This window comes from Pan troglodytes, chromosome 2 (genome assembly GCF_028858775.2).
Source record: "Pan troglodytes isolate AG18354 chromosome 2, NHGRI_mPanTro3-v2.0_pri, whole genome shotgun sequence".
NCBI classification, from domain to species: domain Eukaryota; kingdom Metazoa; phylum Chordata; class Mammalia; order Primates; family Hominidae; genus Pan; species Pan troglodytes.
The window spans coordinates 132,373,234-132,391,526 of NC_086015.1; the positions used below are offsets into that span (position 1 = coordinate 132,373,234).

General features: G+C 45.6%; 1 protein-coding gene across 2 annotated transcripts in view; it reads right to left on the reverse strand.

Annotated features, from left to right (window-relative positions):
* Positions 1–214: 214 nt before the first annotated feature.
* The window catches only part of ISY1 (ISY1 splicing factor homolog), a 32,844-nt gene continuing 14,765 nt past the window's right edge, over positions 215–18,293 (reverse strand). Inside the window, exons 6-11 of one of the 2 annotated variants that reach the window (XM_516736.9) lie at positions 16,816–16,928; positions 11,434–11,551; positions 5,887–6,009; positions 5,129–5,250; positions 1,604–1,690; positions 215–1,242 (exon numbers count right to left, since the gene is read on the reverse strand). In XM_516736.9, coding sequence (XP_516736.3) covers positions 1,135–1,242; positions 1,604–1,690; positions 5,129–5,250; positions 5,887–6,009; positions 11,434–11,551; positions 16,816–16,928 — 671 coding nt within the window. In that variant the 3' untranslated portion in view covers positions 215–1,134. Of the gene's footprint in view, positions 1,243–1,603; positions 1,691–5,128; positions 5,251–5,882; positions 6,010–11,433; positions 11,552–16,815; positions 16,929–18,293 lie in introns of both variants that reach the window. The other variant, XM_009446421.5, reaches the window with a different exon arrangement.

Genomic DNA, 18,293 nt, shown 5'->3' on the forward strand with positions numbered 1-18,293 from the left:
GGAGCCCTGTCTACAGCTGTGGCCACGGACGCCATGGTGGGTCGGCTCACTCCCACCTAGACTCCTGGGATCTGGTCCTGTCTTTGCCACACTTGGGGCTGGGGCTTCAGGGACTCCCCTGCAGGAAGGCAGTGCCCCTCAGTGACTGGTCACATCCTAATGCCACTGTCACCTCAGAGCTGTCGGCCCAGGGAACAAGCTGAAGACATGGAGGTTTCCCTTTCTTATAAAAATCTTTAATAAAAATAGGTTTCTGCAGAACAGGTTATAAAACAGGAATAGCAAACTCAAATTCCTGCCACCCAGGCAGGAGCGAGTGGAGCAGGTGGAGGGGGGCTAACGGAGAGCCCAGAGCAGCAACCAACACAGAGGGACCTGGTCATTGACTTGTGGGTTGCGTGCTCAGGGCTGACATACCATCTTTTTTTTTTTTTTTTTTTTGGGGGGGGACAGAGTCTCACTCTGTCACCAGGCTGGAGTGCAATGGCACGATCTTGGCTCACTTCAACCTCCACCTCTCGGGTTCAAGTGATTCTCCTGCCTCAGCCTCCCAAGCAGCTGGGACTACAGGTGCATGCCAGTACGCCCAGCTAATTTTTTTGTATTTTTAGTAGACATGGGGTTTCACCATGTTGACCAGGATGGTCTCCATCTCTTGACCTCGTGACCCGCCCGCCTCGGCCTCCCAAAGTGCTGGGGTTACAGGCGTGAGCCACTGCGCCTGGCCACATCATCTCATTTTTCAAGAGATGTGTCTTTTAGAAAATTTGCATTTTTTAAAATTATACTTTGGTCTGCAAAAAATTGCATTTTTAAATGTTTGCCACTAATTGATTCTTCTCCCCTCAAAGTCGCAGTGCAAGTCAAAATAAGACACAGGCAGCCAGTTCGCAACCTGTTGTATACACTCCACAATAAAAATAAATGGATCCACACAGTAGCAAAATATGTGTACAAAACCTACCAGGAAGACCAGCGACAGACCCCTACCCTCCGGTCAACATGAGACAAGGAGAGGGAAGGAAGGCTGAGAATGGGGCAGGAGCCCTTGCAGCATCAGCCTGTGTCTGCAGCCCTGGGTCCTGAGGTACCACTGGGGGATGGAAGAACTCCAAGGAGAGCCCCAGCTGGGTCCTAATACCCCAGGAGCCTTCTGGCTTCTTCACTTTGGGCCTGCAGGGTCTCGCTTGCATACTTCTGGAGGAGTTCCATTTTCTTCCTTCGCACCAGTGCCTCCTCAATCTGTGGAAATTAAGAGTGCAGGGCTCACTCCTCAGCAAAGCCCCTCAACACCTGCCAGACCCAGCCAGGAGGAAGTCCCCGCGGGAGAAGTCCATCAAGGAGTCTGATTTAAATACGCAGAATAGTCTCCAAGAGTCCTAACTCCCTCCCATTGGAAACATTTGAACGATAGAATGGCCTAGAGCAGAGGGTCCTGCCCTTTTTGGACCCCACACCCTGAACACAATGACAGGTGTCATGTGGTCAGGACCCTGAGCTGCCCTGATGGGTAGGAAGGACAACGAAAACCCACTACAGTGCTCTGTGCAGTCTGCTTTAGAGAAGCCCCTGGCGCCCAGGCAGCTCTTAGCTGTGGTCCTACCTCTTGCTGCGAGGGAACAGGGACGTGAGCAATGAACTTCTGCTGGCTGTCGTCCCCTCCTTTCTCCTGGCTGCCTTCCTCGTCCGACTACAAACAGAACAAGCGAAAGTCCATCAGTAGGCGCCCAGCTAGATAAATGCTGGCAACTCTATAAAACACACTACTCTGCAACTATTTAAAAGAAAAAAAAACTAAGAAAGTTCTATACTTATAGAAAGACACTTGACCCACAAGATTAAGTAAAAAAAGCCATAGAACACGGTGTATATTATGCTACCTTTTGTCTAAGGAGGAAATAAGAATAGAAATTACTGACGGCAGTGAGACCAAGGTAGATGAGGGACAGGGTGAGGAAAGAGAATCTTTGTGGAATATCTTTATATTCTTTTTCACTTTTGAACCTTGTGAATGTATCACTATTTTAAAAAATGTAAATGTAAAAGAATGTACCATGCATAGAAAAATAATCAACTCAGAGGTTGCCTATGAGTCAATACAAATTTCTAATAACAAAGAAAACACCATGGACTTGGAAAGAGAGAAGGGGTCTTGTGGCGAGTCAGGAGTCCACTGTTTGCTGGGCTCTGCCAGACACCGTGCACGACCCATTCCCTGACTGGCTCCCAGTGGGGATGGCTTCAAAAGCCTCTTGAGGAACCTCTCATCCACTGCTGGCACTTGGAGAAACTGGTTGTATCTAACACTAAACACATACCTACCCTGATCTGGTGGTTCCACTCCTCAGCATGTACTCAAGAGAAACACTGCACGGGAACAAGAAAACTCCCAGCAACCCTATCTGCCAAAACCCCAAGCTGGACACAACACAAATACCCACAAACATTAGACACAAAAGAGTACACACGACTCACATATGTAAAGTTCAGACACAAGTGAAATATATGGGTCACGAGAGGTCAGGAGGGTGACCCCTGAGGCAGTAGTGAGCTTCTGGCGCTGTGGTCCTGTTCTGTTTCTTCACTGGTATTTGCATGTGTGTGTGTGTTCACCCTGTGAAAATCCAGTGACCTACACATTTAGCAGGTGTGTACTTTTCTGTATATGGAACAACACTCAGCAGTGAAAAGGAATGAACTATTGAACTCAACAACCAGAGGGATGGCAAGGGCATCATGTTGAGTGTCAAGGCCATCGTGAAAGGTGACTCACAGCATGATCCCATTTATAAAACATTCTGAAATGACAAAATCAGAGATGGAGAACAGGTTAGGGTTCAGCTAGGAGAAGAGATGGTGAGGACAGGGAGGTGTGAACTGTGTAGGGGTGGCACCAGGGATCTTTGTAGTAAGGGGACAGTTCCCAGGCTGGAGTGCAGTGGTGCAATCACAGCTCACTGTAATCTGAACCCCCTGAGCTCAAGCAATTCTCACACCTCAGCCTCCTGAGTAGCTGGGACTATAGGCATGTCCAACCACACCTAGCTAATTGTTTTTATTTTTGGTAGAAACAGGGCCTCATTGTGTTGCCAGACTGGTCTTGAACTCCTGAGTTCAAGCAATCCTCCCACCTCAGCCTCCCAAAGTATTAGGATTACAGGTGTGACCACCACCCCCGGCCAGTTCTGTATCTGGATTGTCATGATGGCCACATGGATCTCCACACATGGAGACAAATGACACAGAACTCCACACACTCATTATGCCAATGTCAACCTCCCAGTTTTACTACTGTGCTAGAACTACATGAGATACAACCACTGGGGGGAACTGGGTGAAGCATATACAAGATCTCTCTGTACTCTTTGCAACTTCCTGTATCTCTATAATTATTTGAAAAGAAAAAAAAATTCTGCTGTGGGTTTCCACTGCTCTTCCCCACAACGCCAGCTCCCCATCAGCCTCCACTCACACCCAGCACCCACTCTCTGCACTCCAGCACACGGGGCTGTCCTTTGTCTCTCACACTCATCACAGGATCTCTCAGCACATGATGCGCCCCTGCTGGGAGCCCTCTCTCCTCATCTCCTCCTTCCTTGGTTAAGTTCGCTGGATCATCCTAATCTCAGCTGAGGGGTTAGCTTCCCAGCAGAGCGTCTGCAGGCTGTCCCTGCACCAGGCTCTATTGAGGGACTGTTGCTCACTGTCTCTCTTACTGGACTGCCTCCCCCTGGACTATGAGCTACACTCCAAGCCTCTGTACCACCATGCCCCTGCACCTGGAATGGGGCTGGCTCACAGGAGCCATGAATTAAACACCTGCTGAGAGAGCAAATGAATATTTGTACCTAGAGGAAATCCTCCTAAGGCATGTTGCCATCCTGCTTCAGACCTGCACTGAACCCCAGTGCTGGCCCAGCTGGACATGAGCAGGAACCTCAGGCCTGTTATATCCCATGTGACATTAAGTCACTAAACCTGAGCCTGCTTCTTCACCAGTGATGTCTCAGCAAGCTCCTCATGTGGAACCTGAGCCATCATCCATGTGTGGGTGATCCCCTCCCTTCTCTCAGTCCAGCAAATCAGATCCACCTAGACCTGTGCAGGCAGCAAGGACTCCAAATATAGGGCCCCGCAGAAGAGCTCTGCCTGGGAGGCAGAGATTTCAAATGTTGAGTTTTCCTTGTTTCAGAATACCTCCTTTAATGGAGTAAAGTTTTGGTAATGTTTCATAGAAAAAATAAAAGGTGTAGCACAGACAGATATGTCAAGATTACTTACATGGTGGCTATAATAAAAAGTAATAACTAAGATATATAATGAGTATTTCCTATAAATCAGAAAATATGCAAAAGATCAGAAAATATGCAAAAGGTCTGAAAATATGCAAAGATTCCCCAACCATGGCCTCTAAGAAAGTTTCTTCTCTGCTCTGCGTTTCTTTCCATGTGTAAGACGGGGGTGTTAGGGCTGGGAGCAATGGTTCACGCCTGTCATCCCAGCACTTTGGGAGGCCAAGGCAGGTGGATCACGAGGTCAGGAGTTCGAGACCAGCCTGGCCAATATGGTGAAACCCCGTCTCTACTAAAAATACAAAAATTAGCCAGGCGTGGTGGCACTCGCCTGCAGTCCCAGCTACTTGGGAGGTTGAGGCAGAAGAATTGCTTGAACCCGGGAGGCAGAGGTTGCAGTGAGCCAAGATTGTGCCACTGCACTCCAGCCTGGGCAACAGAGCCAGATTCCGTCTCAAAAAAAATAAAAAAGATGGGGGTGTTAGACTACAGAAGAGCAACTGCCACTGACACGTGAACAGAAGTGATGAGGTCATGGGCTAAAGCTCATGGCTTCCTCTGTGTTTATCAGTCTAATTCTAGTGTATGCAGAAGGGCCTGTCTTTAAGAAGGAAAGAAGGAAGCCCTGGTGTAAAGCACGGCCAGCAGGGCACTCTCATGGCTGCTGCCTCCTGAAACCCTCCTGTAATCTCGCAAGTGTTTTCACAGCCATCCTGCAGGTGAGCAAGCTGGGCTGTGAACCCTGACTCTGTATTTGGGAGCCAAGCTTCCTCCCTGCCACACTTCATGGCTTGGAGCAGATGGCAGTGAGTGCCAGAGGGGGCCAACCCCAATACCTCCTCCTCGGTGACTGCATAGATGTTGATCTCTTCCTCCTCTTCCTCCTCCTCTTCCTTTTCTCCTCTTGCCAGCCGAGCCTCTCTCTCTGCTTTCCACTTTTCCACTAACTCGACTCTGACTGAACACAAGAGAGGGTAGGTGCTATTTATTTGTCTCTAAATGAGCTTTCAACACTATGCAGGGAAAGGCCAACACTATGCAGGGAAAGTCTAGACATCCCCTCTAGAAAGGGACACCCTTCATTCTGCCCCCGTGGGTGGAAATGGATGTGAGGCATGGTAGTCCTACAATAACTCTGGCCTTCAGTCACTACAAAGCAGCTTTTTATGGAACATTCCCAAATCCTCCCCACTTCCACAACCTGAGTGGATTCCCAACATGTCCACATGAAAACAGAGAAGGCAGGGGCAGAGCATGCTAGAAAGCAGCTCCAGCTCCAGACCACTTGCTTCCAAAGTCCTGGCCTGATGTGTCACATGGGCACTGGTATTAGCACGAATCCACATGGTGACCTCCTAGCAGACAGGGACCAGTCAGACGTGGCTCTCATGGCTTCCCCAACCTGTTACCTCTGGCCCACACAGCTTTGACTGCCTCACAGGGGTCAGGGAATTAGCAGACCATCACGCCTGAAGATCATTAGCAACAAAGAAAACCCCCTTCTGGCATAAAGCACTATTGAAAATCCTGTTTTCAAAGTAGACAACAGAAAACAGATGCCATCTATTATGAAATAAAATGCCCAGAGACCTACGTTTCTTTTCATATTCCTGTTCCAAAGGCACAATAACACCATCATCTTCATCTAGGTAACCATAGTACTCAAAATCGATTGCCTTCATGAGCTCAGCACGTGTCTTTCTGGGAGGAGGAAGAGCTATAAGAAACAGAAATGGAGCTGAGTTTCCAAGTCATAATCACACTCCAGCGAAGCTGTCTCCTGATGCAACGCTATACACACACGTGGCACGTATGTTCATGAAAATACCAGGTGGGCGCAGTGGCTCATGCCTGTAATCCTAGCGCTTTGGGAGGCCCAGACAGGTGGCTCACGAGGTCAGGAGTTCGAGACCAGCCTGACCAACATGGTGAAACCTCGTCTCTACTAAAAATACAAAAATTAGCTGGGCGTGGTGGTGCGCACCTGTAATCCCAGCTACTCAGGCTGTGGCAGGAGAATCGCTTGAACCTAGGAGGCAGAGTTTGCAGTGAGCCGAGATCACGCCACTGCACTCCAGCCTGGGCGACAAAACAAGACTCCATCACACAGAAAAAGAAAATACCATGGATAGACACTTTTCTATACTATTCATGGAATTATTTAAGTGGTAGAGCCCTTTTTAAAATCAGTACTTGGACCCATTAGTCCGTTTAAAAGCAATCTACCTAAGTAAAAAACAAAACCAGGCCGGGTGTGGTGACTCATGCCTGTAATCCCAGCACTTTGGGAGGCCGAGGCGAGAGAATCACGAGGTCAGCAGTTCAAGACCAGCGTGGCCAACATAGTGAAACCCCATCTCTACTAAAAATACAAAAATTAGCCAGGCATGGTGGTGGGGGCCCCTGTAATCCCAGCTACTCCAGAGGCTGAGGCAGGAGAATCGCCTGAACCCAGGGGACAGAGGTTGCAGTGAGCCAAGACTGCACCACTGCACTCCAGCCTGGGCGACAGAGCGAGACTCCATCTCAAAAAAAAAAAACAAAAACCAAACACGAGATAGCAAAAAGCTTCATGTACAGAAATATGCATCACAGTATTATTTATATAATAGAGAAAACTTGGGAATAACCTAGGATTGTAAATTGCAGAATATGTATGGGATGGGATATCCTGCAGCCCCTGTAATGCTATTTCACAAAGTATTTTAATAACACAGGAACTGTCATAATGTTTAATGAAAAAGCATCACAGGAAACATACGTAAATAAAAAAGACAAAAGAAACTAGAAACAAACAAAAAAGATACATGAGAAAGCCCTAAAGAAGATATTTTCAGACTAGGACTACAATCCAGAATATTTAAGTAATTCTTTTTTTTTTTTTTGAGATGGAATTTCGCTCTTGTCCAGGCTGGAGTGCAATGGCATGATCTTGGCTCACTGCAACCTCTGCATCCTGGGTTCAAGCGATTCTCCTGCCTCAGCCTCCCGAGTAGCTGGGATTACAAGCACCCGCCACCACACCCAGCTAATTTTTGTATTTTTAGTAGAGATGGGGTTTCACCATGTTGGCCAGGCAAGTCTCGAACTCCTGACCTCAGGTGATCCACCCGCTTAGGCTTCCCAAAGTGCTAAGATTATAGGTGTGAGCCACTGCACCCGGCTAAGTAATTATTAAAAATGAAAAACAAAATGACAACCAACCAGATTGGTCAAAGAATAAAAGCTGGCCAGGCGCAGTGACTCATGCCTGTAATCCCAGCATGTTTTTTTTTTTTTTTTTTTTTTTGAGACGGAGTCTCGCTCTTGTTGCTCAGGCTGGAGTGCAATGGCGCAATCTCAGCTCACCGCAACCTCCGCCTCCTGGGTTCAAGCAATTCTCCTGCCTCAGCCTCCTGAGTAGCTGGGATTACAGGCACGCACCACCACGCCCGGCTAATTTTGTATTTTCTTCTTCTTCTTTTTTTTTTTTTTTTAAAGACAGAGCCTCGCTCTGTCACCCAGGCTGGAGTGCAATGGCGTGATCTCAGCTCACTGCAAGCTCCACCTCCTGGGTTCACGCCATTCTCCTGCCTTAGTCTCCCGAGTAGCTGGGATTATAGGCACCTGCCACCATGCCCAGCTAATTTTGTATTTTCTTCTTTTTTTTTTATTTTTTATTTTTTAATTTTATTTTTTTAGACAGAGCCTCGCTCTGTTGCCCAGGCTGGAGTGCAATGGCGCAATCTCAGTTCACTGCAAGCTCCGCCTCCTGGGTTCATGCCATTCTCCTGCCTCAGCCTCCCAAGTAGCTGGGATTACAGGTGCCCGCCACCATGCCCAGCTAATTTTTTGTATTTTTTTTAGCAGAGACGGGGTTTCACCATGTTAGCCAGGATGGTCTTGATCTCCTGACCTTGTGATCCGCCCGCCTCAGCCTCCCAAAGTGCTGGGATTACAGGCATGAGCCAACGCACCTGGCCTAAAAAAATAAAAAAATTTTTAAGGCCGGAAAGGAACATACCAAACAGATAATAATGGTTATCAGTTACCTCTAGGAGGGGCACTGGGATGAGTGTAGAGGTAAGAGGACTTTAACTCTATCTGTGCTATTTGAATTATAACCAGTAAAATTCACTTATGCATTTTCTTTCTAAAACAAAAATCTTTTCAATAGATGACAAAAAAGGAAAAATAAAATTAAAAACCCAAAAATCTATCACTGGAATAAGCAAAAATGTATTTAGAAAAATGTAAATGCAAAAAACCTAACATATAGAGCATAATCACAATATAGGAGCCACCCCAATACAACCCTTTAGAAACTGGAAGGAACAGCCAGGCGAGGTGGCTCACTCCTGTAATCCTAGCGCTTTGGGAGGCCGAGGTGGGCAGATCATGACATCAAGCGTTTTAGACCGGCCGGGAGCAGTGGGGTGTTATCCCAGCATTTTGGGAGGCCGAGGCGGGCGGATCACGAGGTCAGGAGATAGAGACCATCCTGGCTAACACGGTGAAACCCCGTCTCTACTAAAAAAATACAAAAACTTTGCTGGGCGTGGTGGCGGGCGCCTATAGTCCCAGCTACTCGGGAGGCTGAGGCAGGAGAATGGCGTAAACCCGGGAGGCAGAGCTTACAGCAGTGTGCCGAAATCGCATCACTGCACTCCAGCCTGGGCAACACAGCAAGACTCCGCGTCAAAAAAAAAAAAAAAAAAAAAAAGCTCGAGACCACCCTGGCCAACATAGGGAAACCCTGTCTCCACTAAAAATACAAATTAGTACTGGGCACAGTGGCTCACGCCTGTAATCCCAGCATTTTGGGAGACCAAGGCGGGCGAATCACAAGGTCAGGAGATTGAGACCATCCTGGTTAACATGGTGAAACCCCGTCTCTACTAAAAAAAACACAAAAACTTTGCCGGGCATGGTGGCGGGCGCCTATAGTACCAGCTACTCAGGAGCCTGAGGCAGGAGAATGGCGTGAACCTGGGAGGCAGAGCTTGCAGCAGTAAGCCGAGATTGCGTCACTGTACTCCAGCCTGGGCAACAGAGCAAAACTCCATCTCAAAAAAAAAGAGCTCGAGACCACCCTGGCACCAACACAGTGAAACCCTGTCTCTACTAAAAATACAAATTAGTACTGGTCACGGTGGCTCAAGCCTGTAATCCCAGCACTTTGGGAAGCTGAGGCAGGTGGATCACGAGGTCAGGAGATCGAGACCATCCTGGCTAACACGGTGAAATCCCGTCTCTACTAAAAATACAAAAAAAAAAAAAATTAGCTGGGCATGGTGGCAGATGCCTGTAGTCCCAGCTACTCAGGAGGCTGAGGCAGGAGAATGGTGTGAACCCGGGAGGTGGAGCTTGCAGTGAGCCAAGATTGGGCCACTGTACTCCAGCCTTGGTGACACAGCGAGACTCCATCTCAAAAAAAAAAAAAAGATACAAATTAGCTGGGCATGGTGGCATGCGCCTGTAGTCCCAGCTACTTGGGAGGCTGAGGCAGGAGAATTACTTGAACCCGGGAGGCAGAGGTTGCAGTGAGCCGAGATTGCACAACTACACTCCAGCCTGCGCAACAGAGCAAGACTCCATCTCAAAAAAAAAAAAGAAAGAAAGAAAGAAAGAAACTGGAGGGAACAATGCCCTAATGTATTAACAATCATCACATATGAGGTGTGAAAATGTGAGTGGTTTTTTTCTGATTTTCTGTATTTTATAACTTCTTTTTTTTTGTTTGAGATGGAGTCCTGCTCTGCTGCCCAGGCTGGAGCGCAGTGGGACGATCTCGGCTCACTGCAACCTCTGCCTCCCAGGTTCAAGTGATTCTCCTGCCTCAGCCTCCTGAGTAGCTGGGATTACAGGTGCCTGCCATATGCCCAGCTAATTTTTTTTGTATTTTTAGTAGAGAGACGGTTTCACCATGTTGGCCAGGCTGGTCTCGAACTCCTGACCTTGTGATTCTCCCGCCTCAGGCTCCCAAAGTGCTGGGATTACAGGCATGAGCCACTGCGCCTGGCTATAACTCCTCTGTAGTAAAAAATATATTCCTTCATAATTAATGGCACAATATTTAAACTCTGAATTATTTTTAAGGGATGGTAGTGGCCTATGCAAAACTAGTTGTGGAATAATGAATTTTAAAATAAGCAGCGTTTAATAAAAATAGAACTATATTTTTTTAAAAATAGAAAAGCCAACTAGAAGGAGATATAACAAAATGCTAATAATGGTGAAAATACTGGCATCATTCTTCTCTGCCTCTCATACTTTTTCCTATGAAGTGTTGACTACCTTTCTAAAACACAAAATCAAAACCGACTAAAACTCCAGACTAACAGTTTCAAATTATATTCAGGAGGTTTGGCTGAAAGGAGGAGGAAAGGTGGGTGTGCCCTATTTGGATTCACACAAAGTAGCTCCACTTTTCTCCTTTTTTTTTTTTTGAGATGGAGTTTCGCTCTTGCTGTCCAGGCTGGAGTGCAATGGCATGATCTCGGCTCACTGCAACCTCCACCCCTCAGATTCAAGCAATTCTCCTGTCTCAGTCTCCTGAGTAGCTGGGAGTACAGGCATGCACCACCATGCCCAGCTAATTCTGTATGTTTAGTGGAGACGGGGTTTCTCCATATTGGTCAAGCTGGTCTCTAACTCCCTATCTCAGGTGATCCGCCCACCTCAGCCTCCCAAAGTGCTGGGATTACAGGCATGAGCCACAGTGCTGGGCCTCACTTTTCTCCATTTTTACATGTTAGGGTTTGGCCCAAGATTGTATTTGTTCTTTGGTTATCATTTGTTCAACTAATAAGTAACTGAAACATGACCTGATTCAATGAACTTCAGAGCCTGCCCCAATCATTCTGGGAAACTTCAAATAGGGAAACTCCTTGTCCAGACTGACAGATTAGCACCTGCCAAAGGCAGAATCCTGCACCAGCCAATCCTGGGCACACTTTCCAGCCCCAATTGTATGGCATGGGCCTATGATTCTATCCCAGTTCTTAAGAATTCTCAGTTAAAATCTGGGAACAATAATTCCTACACTATAAGGCTGTTATGCAACTAAGAAAAAAAAGTAAGAGCAGTTAGCATATAGCATATCTACTCTTATGATTATTACCAATGAAAGGCTAAAACTGTCACAAACTTAGTTACTTACGTTCTTTTTCAAACAGCTCTCTAACACCAGGCAAATCTTTTGCTGCTCCAAAGTACTTGTAACCTCGGTTTCCTGGGACTTCTTTTCCTTCATGATCCAGCATTTTAGGGCCAACTTTCTTATTGGGAAGAAAAAAAGAGAAAATGGATCTGTTAGTTAGTTAGTTAGTTATTATTTATTTATTTATTTGAGGCGGAGTCTCGCTCTGTTGCCCATTTATTTATTTGAGGTGGAGTCTCGCTCTGTTGCCCAGGCTGGAGTGCAGTAGCACAATCTCACTGCAACCTCCACCTCCTGGGTTCAAGTGATTCTCCTGCCTCAGCCTCCTGAGTAGCTGGGATTACAGGTGCGTGCCACCACACCTGGCTAATTTTTGTATTTTTAGTAGAGACGGGGTTTCACCATGTTGGTCAGGATGGTCTTGAACTCCTGACCTCATGATCCGCCCACCTCGGCCTCCCAAAGTGCTGGGATTACAGGCGTGAGCCACTGCGCCTGGCAGATCTGATCTTTAAACCCACTATTTCCATGTTTGCAAATATATTTTAAGATAATAGCTGGATGCAGTGGCTCACACCTGTAATCCTAGCACTTTGGGAGGCCAAGGTAGGCGATCACTTCAGCTTAGGAGTTCAAGACCAGCCTGGGCAACATGGCAAAACCCTGTCTCTACTAAATATACAAAAATTAGCTGGGTGTGGTGAGACACGCCTGTAATCCCAGCTACTCAGGAGACTGGGGCAGGAAGAATTGCTTGAACCTGGGAGGTGGAGATTGCAGCAAGCCAAGATCGTGCCACTGTACTCCAGCCAGGGCTGGAGTAAATTAAATAAATAAATAAATAAATAAATAAAAAACACTTATGGGCTGGGCACGGTGGCTCACACCTGTAATCCCAGCACTCTGGGACACCAAGGTGGGAAGATCACTTGAGGCCAGGAGTTCACGACCAGCATGGGCAACATGGCAAAACCCTGTCTCTACAAAAAAATGCAAAAATTAGCCAGGCATGGTAACACACACCTATCGTGACACTGCATTCCAGCCTGGGTGACAGAGCAAGACCCTGTCTCAAAAAAAATAAATAAAACTAGGCCGGGCGCAGTGGCTCACGCCTGTAATCTCAGCACTTTGGGAGGCCGAGGCGGGCGGATCACGAGGTCAGGAGATCGAGACCATCCTGGCTAACATGGTGAAACCCCGTCTCTACTATAAATACAAAAAATTAGCTAGGCATGGTGGTGGGCGCCCGTAGTCCCAGCTACTCAGGAGGCTAAGGCAGGAGAACGGCATGAACCTGGGAGGCGGAGCTTGCAGTGAGCTGAGATCACACCACTGCACTCCAGCCTGGGTGAAAGAGCAAGACTCCGTCTCAAAAAAATAAAATAAAATAATTAAAAAATAAATAAATAAATAAATAAATAAAGATAAAAAACACGATGCTAAGTGACAAAACCTTTAAAAAGATTACAAACAACCTATATGACAATTAGTGGAAAACAAATGAAATATATCCAGAAGGTACAACTATATCTATTAAAACTGATGATTTGCTGGGTGCGGTGGCTCACATCTGTAATCCCAGCACTTTGGGAGACCAAGGCGGGAAGATCACCTGAGGTTAGGAGTTCAAGACCAGCCCGGCCAACATGGTAAAATCCCATCTCTACTAAAAATACAAAAATTAGCAGGGTACAGTGGCACACATCTGTAATTCCAGCTACTTGGGAGGCTGGAGCACAAGAATCACTTGAACCTGGGAGGCGGAGGTTAGGGTGAGCTGAGATCGCACGCCACTGCACTCCAGCCTGGACGACAGAGCGAGACTCTGTCTCGAAAAAAAAAAAAAAGACGATTTGACAACTACATGTAGTATGTGACCCCAGATCAGGTCCTGTACTGCAGGGGAAATGCTACCAAGGACATTATTGGGAAAACTGATGAAATGCCACATGGATTCAATTATTGTAGCCAAGTTAAATTTCTTAAACTTGATAGCTCTACCATGGTTACATAAGAGAATATTCTTCTTAGGAAATACACATATATTAAAGGGTAAAGAAGCATGATGTATTGTAACCTACCTTTCAAGTGGTTCACAAAAAATAAATCTCAAGGTACACAAAGAAAGCAAATACGAGCAAAATGTTAAATACTGGTAAATCTGTATAAAGGGTATATAAAAGTTCTCTGTGTATTTTTGCAATGCTCTTTGAGTTAAAAAACATTTTTTTAAATCATACAATTTGGCTGAGCACAGCGGCTCATGTCTGTAATCCCAGTACTTTGGGAGGCTGAGGCAGGATGACTGATTGACTCCAGGAGCTCAAGACCAGCCTGGGCAACATAATGGGGCACCATTTCTACAAAAAATTTAAAATTTAGCTGGGGATGGCCAGGCACGGTAGCTCACGCCTATAATCCCAGCACTTTGGGGAGCCAAGGCAGGTGGATCACCTGAGGTAGGGAGTTCGAGACCAGCCTGGCCAACATGGTGAAACCCTGTCTCTACTAAAAATACAAAAATTAGCTGGGCATGGTGGTGGGCACCTGTAATCCCAGCTATTCTGGAGGCTGAGGCATGAGAATCGCTTGAACCCAGGAGGGGGAGGTTGCAGTGAGTCGAAATCACACTCCTGCACTCCAGCCTGTGTGACAGAGCGAGACTCCGTCGCAAAAAAAAAAAATTAGCTGAGCATGGTGGCACACACCTGTCATCTCAGCTGCTCAGGAGGCTGAGGTAAAAGGATTACTTGCACCTGGAGTCAAGGCTGCAGTGAGCCATGATCGTGCCACTGCACTCCAGCCTGGGGTGACAGAGTAAGATCTTGTCTCAAAAACTAAGAGGCTGGGTGCAGTGGCTCACATCTGTAATTCCAGCAGTTTGGGAGACCAAGGCGGACAGATCACCAGAGGTCAGGAGTTCGAGACCAGCCTGGCCAACATGGTCAAACCCCAACTCTACTAAAATATAAAAATTAGCCAGGTGTGGTGGCGCACACCTATAATCTCAGCTGCTCTGGAGGCTGGGGCACAAGAATTGCTTGAACCCAGGAGGCAGAGGTTGCAGTGAGCCAAGATCGCACCACTGCACTCCAGCCTGGGTGATGAAGCGAGACTCTGTCTCAAAAAAAAAAAAAAAACTAAACTAGAATAAAATAAAACAATATACATATCTATCATGATTATTTATTGACATGAAACTGTATTCCTTATACAGTTTAGAGAATAAAGCACATAGAATATTAATGAATTTCTATAATGTATATACTAATATGTATTTTTTATATCTTATAATTTTTATATTTATATTTTTTCTCTGCACAAAAATATGTACTGTTTATATAATGAAAGCTACCATTTTGAAAAGAAAAACAAAATCCAGAACCAAAATTGTACATACAGTGAGTATGGTTTCAATTATGACATTCATACAAAAACAACAGAAGGAGAAAAAAGATAAAGAGCATATTCAAGTGGCTGCACTTATGTAATGGGATTGTGACTGAGTGTTGTTCTGCTTCTTTGTACTTTTCTGAACTTAGTGGTAATATATTACTTTTATATGTAGAAAATAAAAATAAAATTATTAAGCATTAAAAATCTCTGGAAAAAAATATATAAAAATATTAATAGTGTTGAATTTGGGTGGTGGAACTTAACATTTCACATACGAATTTTTTCATACCTGAGACCACTTTTCTAGGTGGATTAATGAGCTGCTTTTAAGCTGCCTCACAGGAAAAATAAAATCTCCACCACACAACTGCTGAAGAGATCAGGCAAGGGCTCACTCTGGCAGCACATATACTAAAATCGGAATGATACAGAGAAGATTGGCATATAAAAATAAAAAACAACAAAAATAAAATAAATGAAAAGAAAAAAAGAAGTTAGGCAAGACACCCAAGAGAAGTCTCCTAGTGCAGTGCCCGGACACAAAAGGTGCTTCAGAAGTGGGAGTGCCTTTCCTCTTCTGCAGTGGGAAGGCTGAATACTCCATTTGTATGTACTAGGGTAAGAATTATGGTTATGTGTTAGACTTTCACAAGGTGAAAAGATCAACACGTAGAAAAACTGCATGTGTTTCTTATATAACACATTACAGTCCATTGATTACATACTGTTTCCAGTGATCTGAGGTAGGTCTCATCACAAAAGTGTGAACGAATTAGGCTCTGGGGCAGGAGTTTTCAAAACCAAGACCCATTAGTACGTCAAGAAATCAGTTAAGCAGGTCACAAACATCAAATTTTTAAAAACCAAAATAGAACAGAATAAAAAATATACCATACTTATTGTTTTTTTCAGCACCTTTGTGTGCTGGCTTGTGATTGTGTGTGTGTGTGTCTGTGTGTGTTTTACAATGAGCCATGTTCTTAAAAGTTTGAAAGCTATGGTTCTAGAGTATTGCATTTATAGAAGTCCAAAAAAAGGACAGAATGTAGTGTCTCTATGGCTCTCAGATAACAAAGCCAACAAATAGCTGTCTCCAGTTCCTAAGGCACTCAAAGAATGTGAGGAACCATGCTCATTTTATCTTTTTTTTTGAGACAGCATCTTGCTCTGGCACCCAGGCTGAGGTGCAATGGCATGATGACAGCTCACTGCAGCCTCCACCTCCCAGGCTCAAGCCATCCTCCCACCTCATCCTTCTGAGCAGCTGGGACTATAAGCATGTGCTACTATGCCTAGCTGATTTTTAAATATTTTGTAGATTCAGGGTCCCACAACACTGCCCAGGCTGGTCTCAAACTTCTGTGCTCAAGGGCTCATCCTGTCTCAGTCTCCCAAAGTGCTAGGATTACAGGTGTGCGCCACTGCACCCAGTGAAGGACCATAGTCATTTTTTTTTTTTTTTTTGAAGACAGAATCTTACTTTGTCGCCCAGGCTGGAGTGCAGTGGCGATCTTGGCTCACTGCAACCTCCATCTTCCAGGTTCGAGTGATTCTCCTGCCTCAGCCTCCCAAGTAGCTGGGATTACAGGCGTGCACCACCACACACAGCTAATTTTTGTATTTTTAGAAAAGATGGGCTTTTGCCATACTGGCCAGGCTTGACTTGAACTCCTGACCTTAAGTGATCTGCCCGCCTCAGCCTCCCAAAGTGCTGGGATTATAGGAGTGAGCTACCATGCCCGGGCTCATGGTCATTTTAAACACGAGGCTGAGAGATGAAGCAGCTTCCACAAGGCCTTCTGGCTGGTACATACAGATGCCCTGTCTGCTGTGATGCATGTGCTGTGAGGTCTTCCAGCATCATCCTACCCATCCTGTTCATAGCTTTCCTGTATCGAGGGACTACTATGGCAAGAATGGGCTGGGAACTGCTGTGGGTGGAAAACTAGACAAGACCCGCCACTGGGGCTGCCATGTACTCACTCCATAATCAGGACCTCCCAGCTCCTTTATCCGGACCTCCCAGTGTCCTTTCTCCCTTAGCAGCTTGTTAATTTCATCATTCAGGTCACGAATTCGAAATTCACCTAAACCAGCTAGAAAACAAAAAGGTCAACTATCATTCCATAAAAATGAATGTCAACACCTCTAACACGTACACTTAGTATCATATCCTTAAAATGAATGTCAACACCTACAAAGGTATACTACATAAAAATACTCATCTAAATTGATAAGAAAAACCACCCAAATAAATGAAAGGACAAGAATTATAAACAGAGTTCCCACTAGCGTAAGAAAAAAAAAATCCTTGAAAATAACTTCATTCTCATTAGCAACCAAAAAAATATAAACAACCCTGAAACAACCCAGCAGTTCCATTTATAAAACTACTGAAATAACAAGCTCTTAAGAGAGATGGGAAAACAGCAACTAAGGCCAGCAAAGACACAATGAGGCTGGGATACGCACCCAGGGATGGCAGCATTCTATGATGGTTTAGCGTTTTCAGGAAAGCAATGTATTGCTATATGGGAAAAATTTTTGGCAAGGACTATAGGGCTAAGAATTATGCCTAAGGGATTAATTGAAAGGGATGTGCACAACAAATTTCACTGTGGTGCAGCTGGGGCATCACACCACAGCGAAGGTAGGAAAATGGTTAATGAACCCTAATATGTTGAAATGAAACATCATATAACTTTTGAAAGGGACAATTTGCACACAGTGGAGACACAGCAAGGCCTTCATGAGGTAATGCTGGATGACAACAGCAAGTCCAGAAGGGCTCTTACACCTGGGTTACAGCTAAGACTGATGCTCTAGAAGATGGGCATGAGAGGACTTCTAGGGGTGATGGATACTGCTTGTGGAGGTGGTGGCTTTCACGGGTATAAAAATCTGCTGCAACTCATCCAACTCTGCATTAAAAACGGGGGAATTTTATTACATGTAATTCTTGCCTGGATAAAGTCTATTTTTTTAAAAAAGTCAAACAGGCCAGGTGCAGTAGCTCACGCCTGTAATCCCAGCACTCTGGGAAGCAGAAGTGGGTGGACTGCTTGAGCTCAGGAGTTCAAGACTAGCCTGGGCAACATAGTGAAATCCCATCTCCACCAAAAATATGAAAAATTAACTGGGTGTGGTGGCACATGCCTGTGGTTCCAGCTACTTGGGAGACTTAGGTGGGAGAATCGCTTGAGCCCTGGAGGTGGAGACTGCAGTGAGCTGTAATAGCACCACTGCACTCCAGCCTGGGTGACAGAGTGAGACCGCCATTCAAAAAAAAAAAAGTCAAGTAAGAATATATTGTAACTGGGTGCGGTGGCTCACACCTGTAATCCCAGCCTTTAGGGAGGCAGAGGAGGGCAGATCACTTGAGGTCAGGAGTTCGAGACCAGCCTTGGCCAACATGGGGGAGTCCTTGTCTCTACTAAAAATACAAAAATCAGCCAGGAGTG